The sequence below is a fragment of the Anser cygnoides genome, chromosome 28, assembly GCF_040182565.1.
Source record: "Anser cygnoides isolate HZ-2024a breed goose chromosome 28, Taihu_goose_T2T_genome, whole genome shotgun sequence".
Classification (NCBI taxonomy): domain Eukaryota; kingdom Metazoa; phylum Chordata; class Aves; order Anseriformes; family Anatidae; genus Anser; species Anser cygnoides.
Genome location: NC_089900.1, coordinates 2,782,163 through 2,800,020, shown reverse-complemented (window position 1 = coordinate 2,800,020; position 17,858 = coordinate 2,782,163). Strand labels below are relative to the sequence as shown.

At 52.1% G+C, this 17,858-nt stretch overlaps 1 protein-coding gene across 1 annotated transcript; it reads left to right on the top strand.

Annotated features, from left to right (window-relative positions):
• The first annotated feature begins 9,345 nt into the window (after positions 1 to 9,345).
• LOC136787152 (olfactory receptor 14C36-like) lies at positions 9,346 to 10,407 on the top strand. Its single transcript, XM_066984285.1, has one exon. It carries the CDS (start codon positions 9,448 to 9,450, stop codon positions 10,405 to 10,407), a length of 960 nt encoding a protein of 319 aa, XP_066840386.1. The 5' UTR covers positions 9,346 to 9,447.
• Positions 10,408 to 17,858: the final 7,451 nt, after the last annotated feature.

Sequence of the window (17,858 nt, the reverse complement as noted above, 5' to 3'; positions counted from 1 at the left end):
AGCACCTCCCTGGATCCCACAGGCATCTTCCGCAGGTAGCCAGGCATTTCCCAGGCATCTCCCAGAGCACTCCAGCATCTCCACAGGACACTGAAGCACTTCCCTGGTGAAGCTAAGCACTTCCGTGGAGCACCCAGGCATCACCCCAGGGCACCCAAGCACCTCTCTTAAGTTGCCAAGCATAGCCACAGGGCACTAAAAAGATCTCCTTGGATGACACAAGCATTTCCTCAGAGCAAACCAGCATCTCCCTGGAGTGCCCAAGAGCCTCTGGAGCCTCCTGGGCAGCAGAGCTTGTGCCCAGATGGCAGCAGCTGCCTGGGGCAGTGGGGTTCTCTATGCTCTGCTGCACACTGCCAGTACATTTTCCCTGCCCCTCTGCCAAGGCAATGCCTTGAACCAGTTCTTCTGTGAAATTCCCCAGATTCTCAAGCTCTCCTGTACAGATGCCTATCTCAGGGAAGTTTGGGTGCTTCTGTTTAGTGCTTGTTTGACATCTGGATGTTTTGTTTTCATTGTTTTTTCCTACGTGCAGATCTTCAGGGCCGTGCTAAGGATGCCCTCTGAGCAGGGATGGCACAAAGCCTTTTCCACGTGCCTCCCTCACCTGGCTGTGGTCTCTCTTTTTCTCAGCACAGCCATTTTTGCCCACCTAAAGCCCCCCTCCATCTCCTCCCCGTCCTCTGACCTGGTGGTGGCAGTTCTGTACTCGGTCATGCCCCCAACACTGAACCCCCTCATCTACAGCATGAGAAGCCAGGAGCTCAAGGGTGCCATTAAACAAATGATTTCATGGATCTTTCTGAGTAGTGATAGATTTTCCCTCTTTCTACACAAGTGACTTTCCTATCCCCATGAAGGCCTCAGCCTTGTTTCATATGTATATTTTCATTGTTATCTTTAGTATCATTAGCAATTATGTTCTTAGAGAAATGTTTGCAGATGTCTCATTTCTAATGAGGAATGACACTGCTCTGTTTACTCTGGAGGCTCTATAAATGTGTCTTACAGAAGGTCAGCACTGACTGTTTTAGTATCTGCTTAATAAAACAGGATCTTAATAGTGCAGTCTGAACACTTCACTCTTCTTTCACAGCTTGTGCCAAAATCAGGGCTGTGCACTTGCTCCCCGGCAGGCCTGTTGCTGCATGGATTTGGGAGAGACCAAGCATAGGATTTAAGAGCAATATGTTGGTGTCTAATGACAGCAGAGATGGTCACTGAGGTACATAGGCATGATTGTCCCACATGGGGCAGGGCAGAGGACATCCTCCAGGACATAAATGTGAAGCTGCCTGGAGAGTCCATCAGCTATGTGCAGATCTTCAGGGCTGTGCTGAGGATGCCTTCTGAGCAGGAAGGTCTGCAGGCCTCTTGGGGATCCGTTGCAGAAGAGAGCAGGGGACACAGCAGGGGACACTGACCTCTGTACGCTTGTGCCATGGTTGTCCCATCTGTGGGGCTGAGCCCTCTGTGCCCCCAGGAGCTTCTGTGCCCGTCAGAGGGGCTGGGGCTGTGGTGGCAGTGCCCAGAGCCCTGCAGCAGCCTGTGGTGGGCACCGCCCTGGGGCTGCTGCCACTGGACTGGGATGAGGGCAGGGAGGTGGGCAGAGATCAGGGAGGTGGGAGAACCGTGCTCAGGGTCTGTGTTGGGGGAACGTCCAGCCTCTGTCCTGGCCCAGAGCCCTGCAGACCTGCAGAGGCCCCCATGGGATGTGGCTGGGTCAGGGCAGAGGCCATGGGCTGGAGGAGGCTGCAAAGGCAGGAGGGCCATGGCAGGAAGGGACCCTGAGGGTGCCATTGGGATTGTAACAGGGGGGATCTTGACCCAGCCCTGAATGTGCACTGCCATGTGCGGTGCCTTGGCAGCACGGCTGTGGGAGCATGTGTGGGGCAGTGGGGCTGGGACGCTGCAGGGACAGGGTGCAGACAGGGTCCACAAAGCAGCCATCCGTGGGTGACAGCAAGGATAGGCTCCAAAACAGAAATTTATGGTGGAGGTGGAGGTATGGTTTTAGCAAGGGCAGAGCTCACCTGGAAGTGGTGTTATCGAGAAAAGTCAAGAGCAAAGAGAAGAGCTTTTGCTGGAGCTAAGGCACAGATTTCTCACCCAGCTCGCCCAGGGCTCGTCCTGAGCAAGGCGGCCACGAGCCCTGCCTGCCCTCCTGCCTGCCCCGCGCCGTCAGGTGGCTGTAGCAGAGGGGACCCACAGCCAGCCCCTCGATGGGGCTCTGCCAGCCCCTCGCCCTCCCCTCTGCAGTGACGTCATTTCTGCCCAGGGGCTCTCTGATGCGCGGGATGATGTCACAGTGCCTGCCGGCCAGCCCTTCTGAGGGCCAGTCAGGCTGCTGCAGTGGCAGTGACCTCACTCCAGCCCCCTCCCCACGGCCTGCCTCTCCCCTTCCCCTCTCCCCTCTCTGGACCCCGGGGTGTCACGCAGTCGGTGTCACGCAGCAGCTTTGCAGTGGTGGCCTCCGTGGTGGTGTTGCCAGGGAGGACATCTGCCCCTGAGCCAAAAGGACCTACTACTGCCAAGATGCATTTGGTGTTTCAAGCTGTCACTGGCAGAGGTCTTGCAAAGTCTTTCTGCAGTTGTGCCCAGGGACCTTCACTCTATGGGTCCTGGTCTGGGGCTTTCACTTCAGACGAACCTGCGTCGGTCGTGGCACAAGAAAGACGCCTCTTACAGCTGTGCTCTGCATCCTCCTTCATGGTAGGGCACCACTCGGTGTCCTTCTTTCTGCTCACAGTGTTTGTCTTAGCTCAGGGATGAACCAGATTAGATCTGCCTGAGTCTTCTGAGGCCCAATCCAAGGCCTCCTGCCTGCTGCACCTACAGCACAAGAACCATTACTTTCCCTTACTGTGCAGATTGACCTGATGGGTCTGTTCCTATTAATCCCTCTTAATTTCCCTAGTTGGAAGGGGACATATTCCCAGACTGGGGCAGGCTGCTGGGCTCTGCCACAGCCAGTCAAAGTCACCTGCTCTTGAGTCTTTCAGCCTGAGTTTATCACACATGATCCAATACGAGTTTCTCGGCGTCTCAATGGCTGTTTCAAGTGTAGTTAACTCCAGGAATTTACGGGTAAGTGTGCCAGTGTGAGAAACATAGTTGTGGTTTTGCAATAGAAGGGGAAGGTCCCACTGTCCCAAATTAAGGAGGAGAGCTAAGAAAAACAGGACAAGAAGTGCGAAGTCAGTAAAAACAAAAATCATGAGCCTCTAGTCGTGAGAGAATAAGGAAAAAAAAAAAAAGAAAAAAAAAAAAAGGAAAAGGAGAAATTACCAGTTGGTCAAAAAAAATGTACATATATGGCATAGAAGGGCATCGAGTAGGCTGTGAACCTGCAGTACTCAGCCAATGAGGACACGGGGGAAATCAGGTCATAGAATCATAGAAACACGGGGTTGGAAAGGACCTACAAGATCATCTCGTCCAAATGTCCTCCTATCACCAATACTACCCACTAAGCTACTAAATCATATAACATAGCACCTCATCCAGGTGCTTCTTGAACACCGCAAGGGACAGTGACTCCTCCACCTCCCTGGGCAGGCCGTTCCAGTACCTGACCACTCTTTGAGAGAAAAAGTTTTTCCTGATATCTAATCTAAATCTCCCCAGGCGCAACTCATGGACATTTCCTTGAGTCCTACCATTAGTTATCTGGGAGAAGAGGCCAACGCCCTCCTCATCACAACCTCCCTTCAGGAAGCCTTAGAGAGCAAAAGTGTAGGTGTCGGGTAATAGGGAATACAAGGTTATGATAAACTTTTACTGTGCACTTCTGCTTGCAGGACGCCCGCCATTGCAATCGCGAATAAAATAGCTTTGCAGAAGATCCTGTCTGAAGAAAATTATTGAGATTTTTCTCACAGCCAGGATGTGTGGTGCCAGCCCACAGGAATCCCTCGCACAACCTACAGACTTGTCCAGGCCATAGTCTCGAGTTCCCAGACTGCAGAGGCTGCCTTCCAATGACTGTGACTTATGTTATACTCATGGAATCATAGAACCATAGAATCACGTAGATTGGAAAAGACCTCTCAAATCATCAAGTTTAACCATTTACCTAACACTGCTACATCTATCCCTAAACCATATCCCTAAGCACCACACCTATATGTCTTGTGAATACCTCCAGGGATGACCACTCCACCACATCCCTGGGCAGCCTGTTCCAATGCATCACAACCCTTTCAAGGAAGACATATACCCAAAACCAAACCTAAACCTGCCCTGATGCACCTTGAGGCCATTTCCTCTTGTCCTGTGTCTGGCCCCAGTACTGAGCCCTGGGGGGCACCCCTTGTGTGTGGCTGCCAATTGGATTTAACTCCATTCACCACAACCCTTTGGGCCCAGACACACAGCCATTTTTTTTACCCAGCAAAGCTCACGCCCATCCAAGACATGAGAAGCCAGTTTCTCCAGGAGAATGCTCTGGGAAGCAGAGTCAAAAGCTTTACTAAACCCTAGGTAAACAACATCCTCAGTCTTTCCCTCATCCACCAAGTGCATCGCATTGTCATAGAAAGAGATCAGGTTCATCAAGCAGGAGCTGCCTTTCATAAATCCATGCTGACTGATACCAATCACCTGGTTGTCCTGTATGTGTTGAATGATGGCACTCAAGATAATCTGCATCATAATGTTCCCCGGCACCAATGTAAGACTGACAGGCCTGTAGCTCCATGGGTCCTCCTTTTGGCCTTTCCTGTAGATGGGCATCACATTTGCTAGCCGACAGTAAGCTGTGACCTCCCCTGGCAGCCAGGACTGCTGATAAATGACGGAAAGTGGCTTGGTAAGTACTTCTGCCAGCTCCTTCAATACTCTTCGGTGGATCCCCTCTAGCCCCATAGACTTCTGTATGACTAAGCGGAGTAGCAGGTTGCTAACCATTTCCTCTTGGATTAGGAGGGCTTCATTCTGCTTTCTGTCCCTACCTACCAGCTCAGGAGGCTAGGTACCCAGAGAACAACTGGGCTTCATACTAAAGACTGAGGCAAAGAAGGCATTAAGTACCTCTGCCTTTTCCTCATCTCTTGTCACTATGTTTCCCCCCATACAATTAAGGATGGAGATTCTCCTTAGTCCTCCTTTTGTTCCTAAGGCATTTATAAAGACATTTTTTATTCTCTTGCATGGCAGTAGCCAGACTGAGTTCCAGCTGGGCTTTGGCCCTTCTAATTTTCTCCCTGAACAGCCTCACAACATCTTTGTAGTTCTCCTGAGTGTCCTGCTCCTTCTTCCAAAGGTCATAAACTCTCTTTTCCTTACTGAGCCCTATCCAAACCTCTCTGTTCTGCCAGGCCAACCTTCTCCACTGGCTCATCTTTTGGGACATGGGAATGGCTTTTTCCTGTGCCTTTAGGATTTCCTTCTTGAAGAGTGTCCAGCCTTCCTGGACTCCTTTGCCTTTCACAACTGCCTCCTAAGGGACTCTGCCAACCAAGCTCTTTAACAGGCCAAAGTCAGCCCTCTTGAAGTCCAGGGCGGCAATTATGCTAACCCCGCTCCTTACCTCTCCAAAAATCAAAAACTCTATTAATTCGTGATCGTTATGCCCAAGATGGCCTCCAACCTTCACATTCCCCCCAAGGCCTTCTCTGTTCACAATCAAAAGGTCCAGCTGGGCACGTTCCCTGGTTGGCTCACTCAGCAGCTTTGTCAGGAAGTTATCTTCCACCCACTCCAGAGACCTGCTAGACTGATTCCTCTCTGCTGTGTTGTCTTTCCAGAAGACATCTGGGAAGTTGAAGTCTCCCACCAAACTGTATTTTCAGTAACCAAGTCAGTATCAGCCAGTGTGTGAGTGGCTCTAGGACACTGGACACACTCCAGGTATTCCAGACTTTGATTCAATAACCTGCAGTGCTCTAGGACAGAAGTCACTGAGCACAAGCCAACATGTCAAAGCTCTTTTGTGTTTGTATAAAGCATTCCCATACTTCAAACTCACCTCTAGAAGAGTCCGAAACACTCCAGGCACCCACAATTGACATAAGCAATGGCAGCATTACTGCAGGCTGTTGCAAGGAGTCCCAGAAGTGCCTTTCTGTGATGATCAGCTCTGGAGAAGGCCTTGGGTTGCTTAGCTTGGATGGAATGCCAGTGGATATTGGAAAGCAAGAGAACCAAGGCCTTGCACATCTCTGGGCCCCAAGGGCAGATGCCACTCACAGACATTGCCTGGGTGACATGTGGCAGAGATAGCTCCTGCTGAGAGGCAAAACCCCTCTCTCAACAGTAGGGATGAGGAACAAAGCCTTCATCCCATTTGGCTGATCTCACAGTGATACCCAGGCACAAAGCTGCCAGGCAGTCACCATGACTGTGGCAGTGTGCTGCTCTGTCAAGTAACTAGTAACATTTCATGAGAATTCAGCCCTAGTGCTTCTTCTGCAACTAAATGTTGCTTTTCTAACCCTGTCAGGCTTGTCATTCATACCACCATTTCTTTGTGGTGTCTCCTTCCTAGGGAGGAATAACACCAAGCACCTGTACAGGCTGAGTAGAGGGGGAGGATCACCTCCCTTGGCGTGCTGGCAACACCCTTCCGAATGCACCCCAGGATCCCGTTGGCCTTCTTGGCTACAAGGGCACAGTGCTGACTCATGCTCAGCCTGCTGTCCACCAGGACTCCCAGGTCCTTCTTTGCAGAGCTGCTTTCCAGCAGGTCATTCCCAGCCTGTACTGGTGCTGGGGTTTATTCCACCCTAGGAAGGAGACAGGACCCTGCACTTGCCCTTGTTGAACTTCGTGGGGTTCCTCTCAGCCTATCTCTCCAGCATGTCCAGGTCCCTCTGTGGTATCAGCCACTCCTCCCAGCTTTGTGTCATCGGCAAAGTTTGTGAGGGTGCAGTCTATTACATCATTGACTTCACTGATGAGTAAGTTGAACAACAGAGAGGAACTTTGGCATGTCCTGCAGCCCTGCACACCCTGGCAGGGCAATTCCTGCTGCAGAAATAAGTCAGCACGATGCTTAGAGAAGGCCAGTCAGTGTTTGCTTTGTCTGCTTCCAAGTGTGTTCCCCAGGAGGGACCCTGCTGCCTTCCAGGAGCTGTGAGCCCAGGAGCCCCAGGGCCATGTGCAGGGAGCCTGGTGGGGGGCAGAGCAAGGGAGGCCTTGGGCTGGGCCTGTGCTGCTGAGCTGGGCCAGGCTCCTGGGCCCAAGGGGAGCTCCTGGCAAGCGGGCAGCGCTGCAGAGAGCCAGCTCTGCCCAGGAGCAGCTCCTCTGCCCAGCGCAGCAGGGCTGGGGGCACTGCCTGCAGAGACAGAGTGGGTAAAGAAAGGCAGGCAGAAGTGGCAGGATGCACAGAGTTCGCTGGGGGAGAACACTTGCCAGCCCTGACCCCGGTAAGTCTCTGGCTGGAGGGCAATGCAGCCGCAGCTCTGCCCGGGGAGCTGCCCAGGGTGCTGCGGGGAGGCTGCTGCATGGGACAGCCTGCTCACAGCTCCAAAGCACCCAGTATCATTTCCCAGGCATTTTTTTTTTTTTCACAAGAATGATCAAAGAAGGGATTTTCTGCCCTCTTTTTAGTTACCTACTCTACTGGACAGGGAGGGGAATTAAGGAGACACGGAAAAGGAGCTGTCCAGCGTGAGCACATTGCTGAGACTCCTGAGCTGTTAACTTTGATGATCAGTGGGTTTGTGAGCAGCCCCAAAACTGCCTTCAGCCTCTCCTCTTCCTATCGAAAGCTACAGCATCAACTTTGCTGAACCCAGCAGGGCTTTCTGACAGGTCCTTTTCCACCTACAAAGACGCACATCCAGCTAGCCACTGTCCTGTATACAGGTAGGTTTCTGAAGGGCAAAGATTACTGCATAGAGTTTGGGGTGGTGTGAGAAAAACCCAATAATTTTCTCGGACAGGATTTTCTGTGAAGCTATTTTATTCGTGATTGCAATGGCGAGTGTCCTGCAGGCAGGAGCGCCCAGCAAAAGTATATCATAACCCCATATTTCCTATTACCCAACACTTGATTCCTGCCGTTTCCTCATTGGCTGAGTACAAGTTCACAAACTATTCGATGCTTATTACTATACCATATATGTAGAATTTGATTTGACCAGCTGTTAATTTCTCCTTTTCCTTTTTTATTTCCTTCTTCTCTCATGACTAGAGGGCGCATGATTTTTTGTTTTTACTGATTCTGCACTGCTCATCCTGTTTTTCTTAGCTATCCTTGTTTTGAGAGAATGGGACCTTTCCTTTACCTGTGTATCATACTCCCCACTTCCATGTCACTGTCATGCCTGCACAATCACTTTTGAATATGCAAGGTTAGTGGAATTTTCCACTGCAAAAACACATTCTACTGCAAAAACACAAGACTCTTTCTCACACTGCGGTTGTGAGCAGAAACAGGAAGAAGACGTGAGACAGGGAAAGAGCTCCTGGAAGTAAAAGCTTCAGGGATATGATCGAGGAATGAGTGGAAGGTAAATCAGAAATCTTGTCGGAGGGAGAATTCATCACAAAACTCCATATTTTTTCATTCAGTGCAGACCGCTTCCTCTGTGCAAGCCCCCTTGCCTCCTGTCCCGCTAAGAAAAGCCTCTGCCCTCACAGCCTTTAGAGCTGTGAGCTGCCCTGCAGGATGCAAATCTTTCCCATCGTCTGCTTGCATGATCTAGAAGCCTTGTGTAGTGGAGGAGATGCTACACGCAAGGACATGCTGTTGCGCTGGAGAAATGAATGTTAGGTGTCCTTGGCTAGAGGTGTGGTGCTGAAACCTTGCTCAGGTACCTTCAAAAGGGCTGGGCACTTAGGGATTGGCAGTGGCCTCCTCTGCTCTCAGCAGAGTCTGGCTTCTTTTCAAGTGTAATATGAATGTTATTGCCCTTGGTGCCCAAAATCTGCAAGTGCCGGGCAGCTGGGAACAAGCCCAGCCAGCTCCCTTCACTCTGCACCAAGCCACAGTGAATCCCTTTGCCTCTCAGGTCTCACAGCCATTCACTCTGAGTTAAGCAGAAAATCTCAGGATTTCTGACTTCAGAGGACACTGTTGGGGCATGATGAAGGGGATGAGGGTGTGTAGAATAAAAGTGGCCCTAAAGCACTTTTCTGCCAACTACATTCTGTAGCTCTGGCAATGCAGATGCAGACATGCCCTTCTGGGTAAGAAATGATTTCATTTGACAAAATCTGAAAATAAAACCTTGTCCTGCTGCCATGGTCCTGTACACTCACTGCGCTGGGTCAGGACTGATTCCCTTGAGAGCCCGGGAGCAGAGGCCCTTGCTCCTCATTGCACACTGAACCTTAAAAAATGAAGCTCATGTCATGGAGCTGAATGAAAGATTCCAGTAGAGAAAGAAAAAGCATGGCAGTATGGCTGGGGGAATGGCATAGGTTTCACTCAGAAAAGCCTGTCCTAACATATCATTGTCTTTCCCTTCCTGTGCAGATCCCCATACCTAGAGGCATTAGATGTCCAACAGCAGCTCCATCACCGAGTTCCTCCTGCTGGCATTCGCAGACACGCGGGAGCTGCAGCTCCTGCACTTCGCGCTCTTCCTGGCCATCTACCTGGCTGCCCTCCTGGGCAACAGCCTCATCCTCACCGCCGTAGCCTGCGACCACCGCCTCCACACCCCCATGTACTTCTTCCTCCTCAACCTCGCCCTCCTCGACCTGGGCTGCATCTCCACCACTGTCCCCAAAGCCATGGCCAATTCCCTCTGGGACACCAGGGCCATCTCCTATCAAGGATGTGCTGCACAGGTCTTTCTGATTGTCTTCTTGTTTTCAGCAGAGTATTCTCTTCTCACCATCATGGCCTACGACCGCTACGTTGCCATCTGCAAGCCCCTGCACTATGGGAGCCTCCTGGGCGGCAGAGCTTGTGCCCAGATGGCAGCAGCTGCCTGGGGCAGTGGGGTTCTCTATGCTCTGCTGCACACTGCCAATACATTTTCCCTGCCCCTCTGCCAAGGCGATGCTGTGGATCAGTTCTTCTGTGAAATCCCCCAGATCCTCAAGCTCTCCTGCACTAACTCCTACCTCAGGGAAGCTGGGCTTCTCACATTCAGTAGTGTTCTGTTCTTGGGGTGTTTTGCTTCCATTGTGCTCTCCTATTTGCAGATCTTTAGGGCCGTGCTGAGGATGCCCTCTGAGCAGGGGCGGCACAAAGCCTTTTCCACGTGCCTCCCTCACCTGTTTGTGGTCTTTCTGTTTCTCAGCACTGGCATGTTTGCCTACCTGAAGCCCCCCTCCCTCTCCTCTCCATCCCTGGATCTGGTGGTGGCAGTTCTGTACTCAGTGGTGCCCCCGATATTCAATCCTTTCATCTACAGCATGAGAAACAAGGAGCTCAAGTGTGCTATCAGGAAAGTGATTACATGGATTTTTCTTAAGATTGATACATTTCTCCTCTTTCTCCACAAGTGACTTCCTTTGTTTTCCCTTGGAGGCTTGGTACTTACTTTCATTACCATGATGTTATATTTATCTTCAGTGTCATTTCCATGTATTACTTTTGTAGAAAGAAGTATTTTATTCACCCCACTTCTCCCGAGCTATGAAATTGCTATTTTTTTTTCTCTGGACATTTTTTGTCTACCTGGATGCCAGTACTCTCTCTTAGCATCTGCTTAATAAAATGGAATCTCCCCAGTGCACTGCCTGAAATCCTGTCTCTTCTTTCAAAGATGTTGCCAATAACATGGCTGAGCAGTGTGGTGGTTTCACATAGATGGCCAGCTGAAGTCCTCCACACTGCTCTTTCACCCCCCTCTAAAGGAAAAGCTGGAGAAAAAAGAGTGGAAAAGGACTCCAGGGTTGATTTAAGGGAGAGGCAGATGACTGATATATTTCAGTCATGGTCTTAACAGACTTTGTAGAGAGATTCAGGTAAGTTATTGAGCATTACTAACAGACGAGAGCAGTGAGAAACTAAAGGCCTAAAAACACCTTCACCCCAATCCACCGTCTTCTACCTCCTCCCCCCAGTGGTGCAGCGGAACGGGGAATGGGGGCTGCAGTCAGTCTATAACACTTTGTGTCTGCCGCTCCTTCATGGTCACCCTCTGCCCCTGCTCCAGTATGGGGTGCCTCCCATGGATGCCATCCTTCCCGAACTGATCCCCCCAGGCCCCCAGCTCCTGCGTGGGCTCCTCTCCATGGGATACAGTGCAGCCTGGAGTCTGCTCCGGCAGGGGTCCTCCATGGACCACAGCCTCCTCCAGGCCACATCCACCTGTTCCACCGGGGGCTTCTCCATGGGCTGCAGCGTGGAGATCTGCTCCATGTGGGACCCATGGGCTGCAGGGGGACAGCCTGCTCCACCAGGGGCCTGTCCACAGGCCGCAGGGGAACTTCTGCTCTGGTGCATGGAGCACCTCCTGCCCTCCTTCTGCACTGACCTTGGTGTCTGTACCAAGGACTGCTTCTCACTACATTTTCTCACTCCTCTCTCCCAGCTGCAGCTTCAGAGCAGGTTTCTTTCCCCCTTCCTTAAATCTGTTCTCACAGAGGCTAACCCAGCATCGCCCATTGGCTCAGCTCTGGCCAGCAATGGGTCACTTCTGGAGCCATCTGTAACTGGCTCTTATTTAACATGGGGCAGCTTCTGGACTCTGCTCACAGGGTCCAGCCCTAGATCCCCCCTGCTACCAAAACAGTGACACGTAAGCCCAATACAAGCTGCTGCACCTCAGAAGGCCTGTAACTCCATGCGTTTGGGAGACAAAAAGCTCATCACCATCATATGAGCTGTGAGATATCAAGGGTAGGATTTAGGAGTAACCTGTTGGTGTCTGATGACAGTGAAAGTGGTGAATGGCCACTGAGGTACATCCCCGCGTCTGTCCCACATCGGGCAGGGCAGAGGACATCCTCTAGGAGAGTCATGTGGAGCTGCCTGGGAAGCTCAGGGGTTCTCCCTAGGGAGCATGTCCCAGGGGTGGGCAGTGCCTGGAGCCCTACAGAGTGAGAGCTTGCCCAAGGTGGAGTCACCCATAGGAACAGTGCCAAATTTTGATGTCCCCAGGCAAACAAGAACTCAGTGCCTGTGGGATTCAGTGAGGGACCAGCATGCTCAAAGAAGGAAGGCTGGAGAGGGGTTCCTCTCATCCTCAGGGAAGTCCAGCTGCCTGGATCTATAAAATACCTGGAAACCCCTAGAGTCCTTGGAAATATTCCCTAGTCTTCCTGAGCATCTGCCACAGATGTTGAATCCAGAGTGAGAGTTTAGCAGCAGTGATCCCAATACAGATAGGTCTACTTCCCACCGTGTGCAGCACAGCCAGTGTGCCGTCACCTCTTGGGCACCACAGCATGCTTGGTCTGCTCATAGCACCACCAGCTCAGGGCCACATGGGGAGCATGGGGAGGTGGCCAGGAAGAGCTGGAGAGGAGAGAGGAGGCATGAGGAGAGATCAGATGGGAGCTGACCTTGTCTAGAAGTTGCCTCAAATACTGGTGTTCATCTCATCCAAGACAAGGTCTGGACATATCCATTAATCCCTAAACCTAAATGCTACTCCACACCCTGACAGGAATCCACTACTCTAATGTTTGACCACAATATCCCTTGAAGCCAAACTTAGTCCATAGCCTTTTTCCATTACCCTTACACTCTTGCTCGCCCTGATCCCTGCCCTTAACACTAGCATTAAAATGCTCTAGTTAACCCTAGTCTTCTTGCAGACCTAAACAAAACCCTAAACCACAGAGCTTGACCATACCCTAACCACAGACCTGACACCACAAGCAGAACACCAAACACTTCCACTAGATTTTGCTTCATCTCTAACCCAGAAAAGTGAGCTCTAGTCACTAATGCCATACATGAACAACTAACACCCAAAGCCCCCATTCCTGTGCATTAACCTCCTCACCTTCAACCCCTCTCCTGACCCTTAACTTTAGGCGCTTACCCCCTTGGCGCAGGGCAGGAGCCGTGAGGTTGCTGTGCACTCACATGGCATTCAAAGATGAATGTGAGGGGCCATGGATCTGATCAGCTCGTCAAACACAAGGAGGAGATGGGTGGGAATGCTCTGATGAGCTCAGCTCTGCCTCAGGATCTCCTGCCCCAGCAGGAGGAATGTGGCTGTGGCAGTGACTGTGAGGTCACTTCTGTCTCTGCAGATGATAGGGCAGCAGCAGGAACATGTCACGGAAAGGGACTGTGAGGTCACTTCTGTCTGAAGTAGCTGACAGGTCACCCTTGGCTTCTCCCTGGGATCTGTACTTTTTGGCTGACATCTGCCAGTGGCCCTGGTAGGCCAGCAGAAGGCACCTGGTTGGCATGCTGACTGTGGGATCCCCTCTGCCTCCATACCCAGGAGGACCCAGGCAGAAAGAAGGCCCGCATATGGGTTGTGCTGTCCCTTCTGCTTGAGTCCATGACTGGACAGCAGGAGGCACATGGCTTGGTTGTGTCCAGCCAAGAAGCTGCAAGGCCAGCAGCAGGCCCATGGCTTGGAAGATGCTGGTGAGGTGACTTCTGTCTGCTGGGCTGACAGGCCGCAAGGAGCCTGATGGGTTGGGATGCCTACTTCAGGAGTGGTTTCCACACTTATTGAGCTTTCTTTGGAAGTAGGAAATAGCAGGAGAGAAAAAATTGCCACAAAGTGCACCTTGGAAGGGTGGCACTGGCCATGAGGAGGAAGAAATATCTAGGGGAATAACTGGTCTTGCTGCTAGAGACTGAGGCAAAGAAGGCATTAAGTGCCTCAGCCTTTACCTCATCTCTTGTCACCAGGTTTCCCCCCACATCCAATAAAATATGATGATTCTCCTTAATCCTCCTTTATTAAAGTATTTATATAAACAGTTTTTATTGTCTTTGACAGTAATAGACAGATTGAGCTCCAGCTGGGCTTTGGCCCTTCTAACTTTGACCTGCACAGCCCCATAAAATTCAGGACACAGCTCCAGACAAACTGACAGCATGCATGAGAAGGAAGCACAGAAAATGCGGAACCTGGCAGCCTCCCATCCCCTACCCTTCTGTGACTCTGTGCTGCAATTCCATTCAACTCACTACTCCTGTATTATCCAAACTTTCCTGCAACTCCTGATGCTGCCATCTTGTCAGAGAGAGCACAATCACGTGAAGGTTAAACTGTCTGCCTGCAGACATGAACAGCTGACAGAATGGAGTGTCATTGTGGGGGAACCTTGAGAAACTGCAGGATTTTGCCTACAGAATCCTCTCGACATTTACAAGGAGAAGAGCTTAATCCTGCACCAGAGGAAGAGGAACCCCACACATGAGGGCAGACTGAGACCCTGCTGAGTGAACAGTGCCCAAGAGGAGGAGGGCCTGGAACACCACGACGGATGCCATACGAGCAGTGGTGCCACTCACCAGGAACCAGGCCAGCTTCAAACAGAGCTGCCTTAAGAGGAGCATTGCACCAAGAAAATCTGAGTTATCAGACTCAGCTGAGATCCAGTAAGACACCACACGGACAAGGGTCTAGAGCCAGCAGGGAAAGATGTGCAAGTGTGGGAGTCCTTTGAACAGCCAGGTGTAGACAGGATAGAGGGCTGTGGCAAGGCTGAAAGTCCCAACAGGACCCAGGTCTTTGTGTCCATGGCTATGGCTGTTGTCTCTGCCACTGAGGCCTATGAGGAGACAGCTTGTCATTAAAGTACCAGGGAATCATTGCCTCCTCGACCCCACCCATGAACCAGGCAGGGGTCATACCATTCTCCTGCACTTGTCCATGCACATCCCCATCTCCTACTGCCCCAGGAAGAGCCCTGAGCAAGGTGTGACAGAAACAGATCTCCCTTCCTGGGTGCCAGGGGACAAGGTCTGTTCCTTTTCTTTGGTGAAACACATCCAGGTTGTCTACTCATCAGTGTCACCTTTACACTGCCTTTGTCTCCTTGTTCTCACTGCCTCCTCCAATGTTCTGCTCTAACGAGCTCCAAGGGAGGCTGTGTCAGTGCTGGCCCTCAGGGAGACACTGCAGGAAACTTGCCTCTGACTTGGACTTCTTGAGAGATTTCTTCAATTGTCTCTCAGTGCCTGAGGTTCGTGGGCCCATCACCAAAACCCCCAGAGGGGTGATTCCAATGCCTTGGGCTGGGCCTCTGGTGCTGAGCTGGGCCGGGCTCCTGGGACAGAGAGTGCTCGAGGCAAGAGGGCCCTGGTGCAGAGAGCCAGCTCTGCCCAGGAGCAGCTCCTCTGCACAGCGCAGCAGGGCTGGGGGCTCTGACTGCAGGCACCCAGGCAGAAAGTGATTCCAGGCAGCCTGGAGGGTGTGGGCAGAGGAGAGCTCAGTGCAGGAGAAACCTTCACAGCTCTGCACATGGTAAGTGTCCGGCTGCAGGACAGTGCAGGAGAGGTTCCTGGAAGGGGCTCCTGGATCCGGGATGTCTCTGCCTGGCCAGGAGCTGCCAGGATGTCTCTTGTGGCTCGTGCTGTGTGGAGGAGAAGGTGCTGCAGAGCAGCCTTGGGCAGAGGAAGGGGAGGGCAGGGGCTGCCTGCAAAGAGAAGGCACTTTCTGCAGTCTCTGCCTGCATTTTCCTGCTCTAATTCTTGCGCAGGCTCTGTGTTAACAGAGTTGTAGGGATTGCACAGGTGAAGGAAATTCCTATTGCATTGAACTGAGACATAAACAGGTTAGTGATGAACCTGAGAATATCCCTTCCCTTCTCTCTGCTTACACACTGCACCAGGGCTTTTCTGAGCTGTTCTTTAGGACCTGCAGACAGGGAGATGTCCCTGGGAGGTGTCTGCAGGGCAGAGCTGGGCACACAGCGGATGGGATGGTGTCTGTGAGCATGGACAGGAGGAGACGTGGGGACAGAGAAAGAGCTGCTGGCAGGGACAGCTGCAGGCAGCAGGGACATGGGCAGGCAGTGAGAGGGAGCTGCTCCCTCCCTGCCATCCCCTGAAGTGCAGGCGCCTTCCTTGCAGCAGCCCCTGGTCTCCTCTCCTCACCAGCACAGCTTCTGTCATGGCATGTATAATCTGTGGAGCTGAGAATACGGGGTGTCTGAACCCTAAATCTCTGTGTAAGTAGGCACATTTGCTGCAGGCCCCCTCCACCTTCCTCCACAGAAGAAGGCATAGAATCACAGAATCATAGAATATCCCGAGTTGGAAGGGACCCACAAGGATCATCGAGTCCAGCTCCTGGCTCCACAGAGGTCTTACCCCAAAATTCCTACCATATGACAAGGAGCATATTCCAAACGCTTCTTAGACTCCAGAGCTCTTTTCCCTCTGCTGCCTGTGCTGGCCAGGTGGCACAGGGGTGTGAGGACAGGTTGTACCTCACCGACACCGCAGCCTCGGCACCAGGTTGGGTCCGCCCTGCCTGCCCATGCCTGCTTCTCTCCCTTGCCCAGCGTGGCAGCTGCTGGTGCCTGATTCTGACAGGGAATGCTGTGCATGGAGGGTGAAGCAGGAGGAGATGCTTGCTGTTCTCTCCGGCCAGACACAGGCGGTCTGTGAGCTGATTTCCTCTCTCAGGGTGGGGAATAGAGAAGACTCACATGGAGTCACACAGCCAAACACCCCTCACTCAACAGAGGGATCCCCTTCCCTGGAACCCTCCTCCAAGTACATGGCTCTGTTGGCACCTCTGTGTACCACTGCTCTGGAGCAGAGGTGGCCCATCGGGAGCTGCTGGGCAGAGGCATTTGCTGTGTACAGGACACTCAGCCAGCACAGAGCAGGGCTCCAGCCAGGGAGAGACAAAATGGTCTTCTAGAAAGAAAGGCAATGTGAAGGCTGCATTGAAGAATCAAATGGCTACAGCTCAGAGCAATTTTCCCTAACACTCTATATTTTTTCTTCTTTGGCAGTGTCCCTGATGAAGGGCAGAAAATGCCCAACAGCAGCTCTGTGAGCGAGTTCCTCCTGCTGGCATTCGCAGACACGCGGGAGCTGCAGCTCCTGCACTTCGCGCTCTTCCTGGCCATCTACCTGGATGCCCTCCTGGGCAATGGCCTCATCCTCACCGCCGTAGCCTGCGACCACCGCCTCCACACCCCCATGTACTTCTTCCTCCTCAACCTCGCCCTCCTCGACCTGGGCTGCATCTCCACCACTCTGCCCAAAGCCATGGCCAATTCCCTCTGGGACACCAGGGCCATCTCCTATGCAGGATGTGCTGCACAGGTGTTTGCATTTGTCTTCTTGATATCAGCAGAGTTTTTTCTTCTCACTGTCATGTCCTATGACCGCTACGTTGCCATCTGCAAGCCCCTGCACTACAGGACCCTCCTGGGCAGCAGAGCTTGTGCCCAGATGGCAGCAGCTGCCTGGGCCAGTGGCTTTCTCAATGCTGTCCTGCACACGGCCAGTACATTTTCCCTGCCCCTCTGCCAAGGCAATGCTGTGGAGCAGTTCTTCTGTGAAGTTCCACAGATCCTCAAGCTCTCCTGCTCAGATGCCTACCTCAGGGAAGTTGGGTTTATTGCATTTAGCTTTTGTTTAGGTGCTGGTTGCTTTGTTTTCATTGTGGTGTCCTATATACAGATCTTTAGGGCCGTGCTGAGGATGCCCTCTGAGCAGGGCCTGCACAAAGCCTTTTCCACGTGCCTCCCTCACCTGGCTGTGGTCTCCCTGTTTATCAGCACTATCGTGTTTGCCGGCGTGAAGCCCCCCTCCATCTCCTCCGTATACCTGGACTTTGTGGTGGCAGTTCTGTACTCTGTGGTGCCTCCAGCACTGAACCCACTCATCTACAGCATGAGGAACCAGGAGCTCAAGCATGCACTGAAGAAGCTGTTTCAGTTGTCTTCCAGAAGCAATTAGCTGCTGCTCTGCTGCTGCAATGGGAAAAACTCACCAAAAAAACACGGTGTGAGACACAGCCTTTCAGTGCCAGGTACCAGGTCCACAAATGCTGGCCCCAAACTGTGAGAAG

What these genes read in the sequence shown, in the direction of transcription:
- LOC136787152 (XM_066984285.1), top strand. Translation starts at nt 9,448, where the DNA reads ATGTCCAACAGCAGCTCCATCACCGAGTTCCTCCTGCTGGCATTCGCA.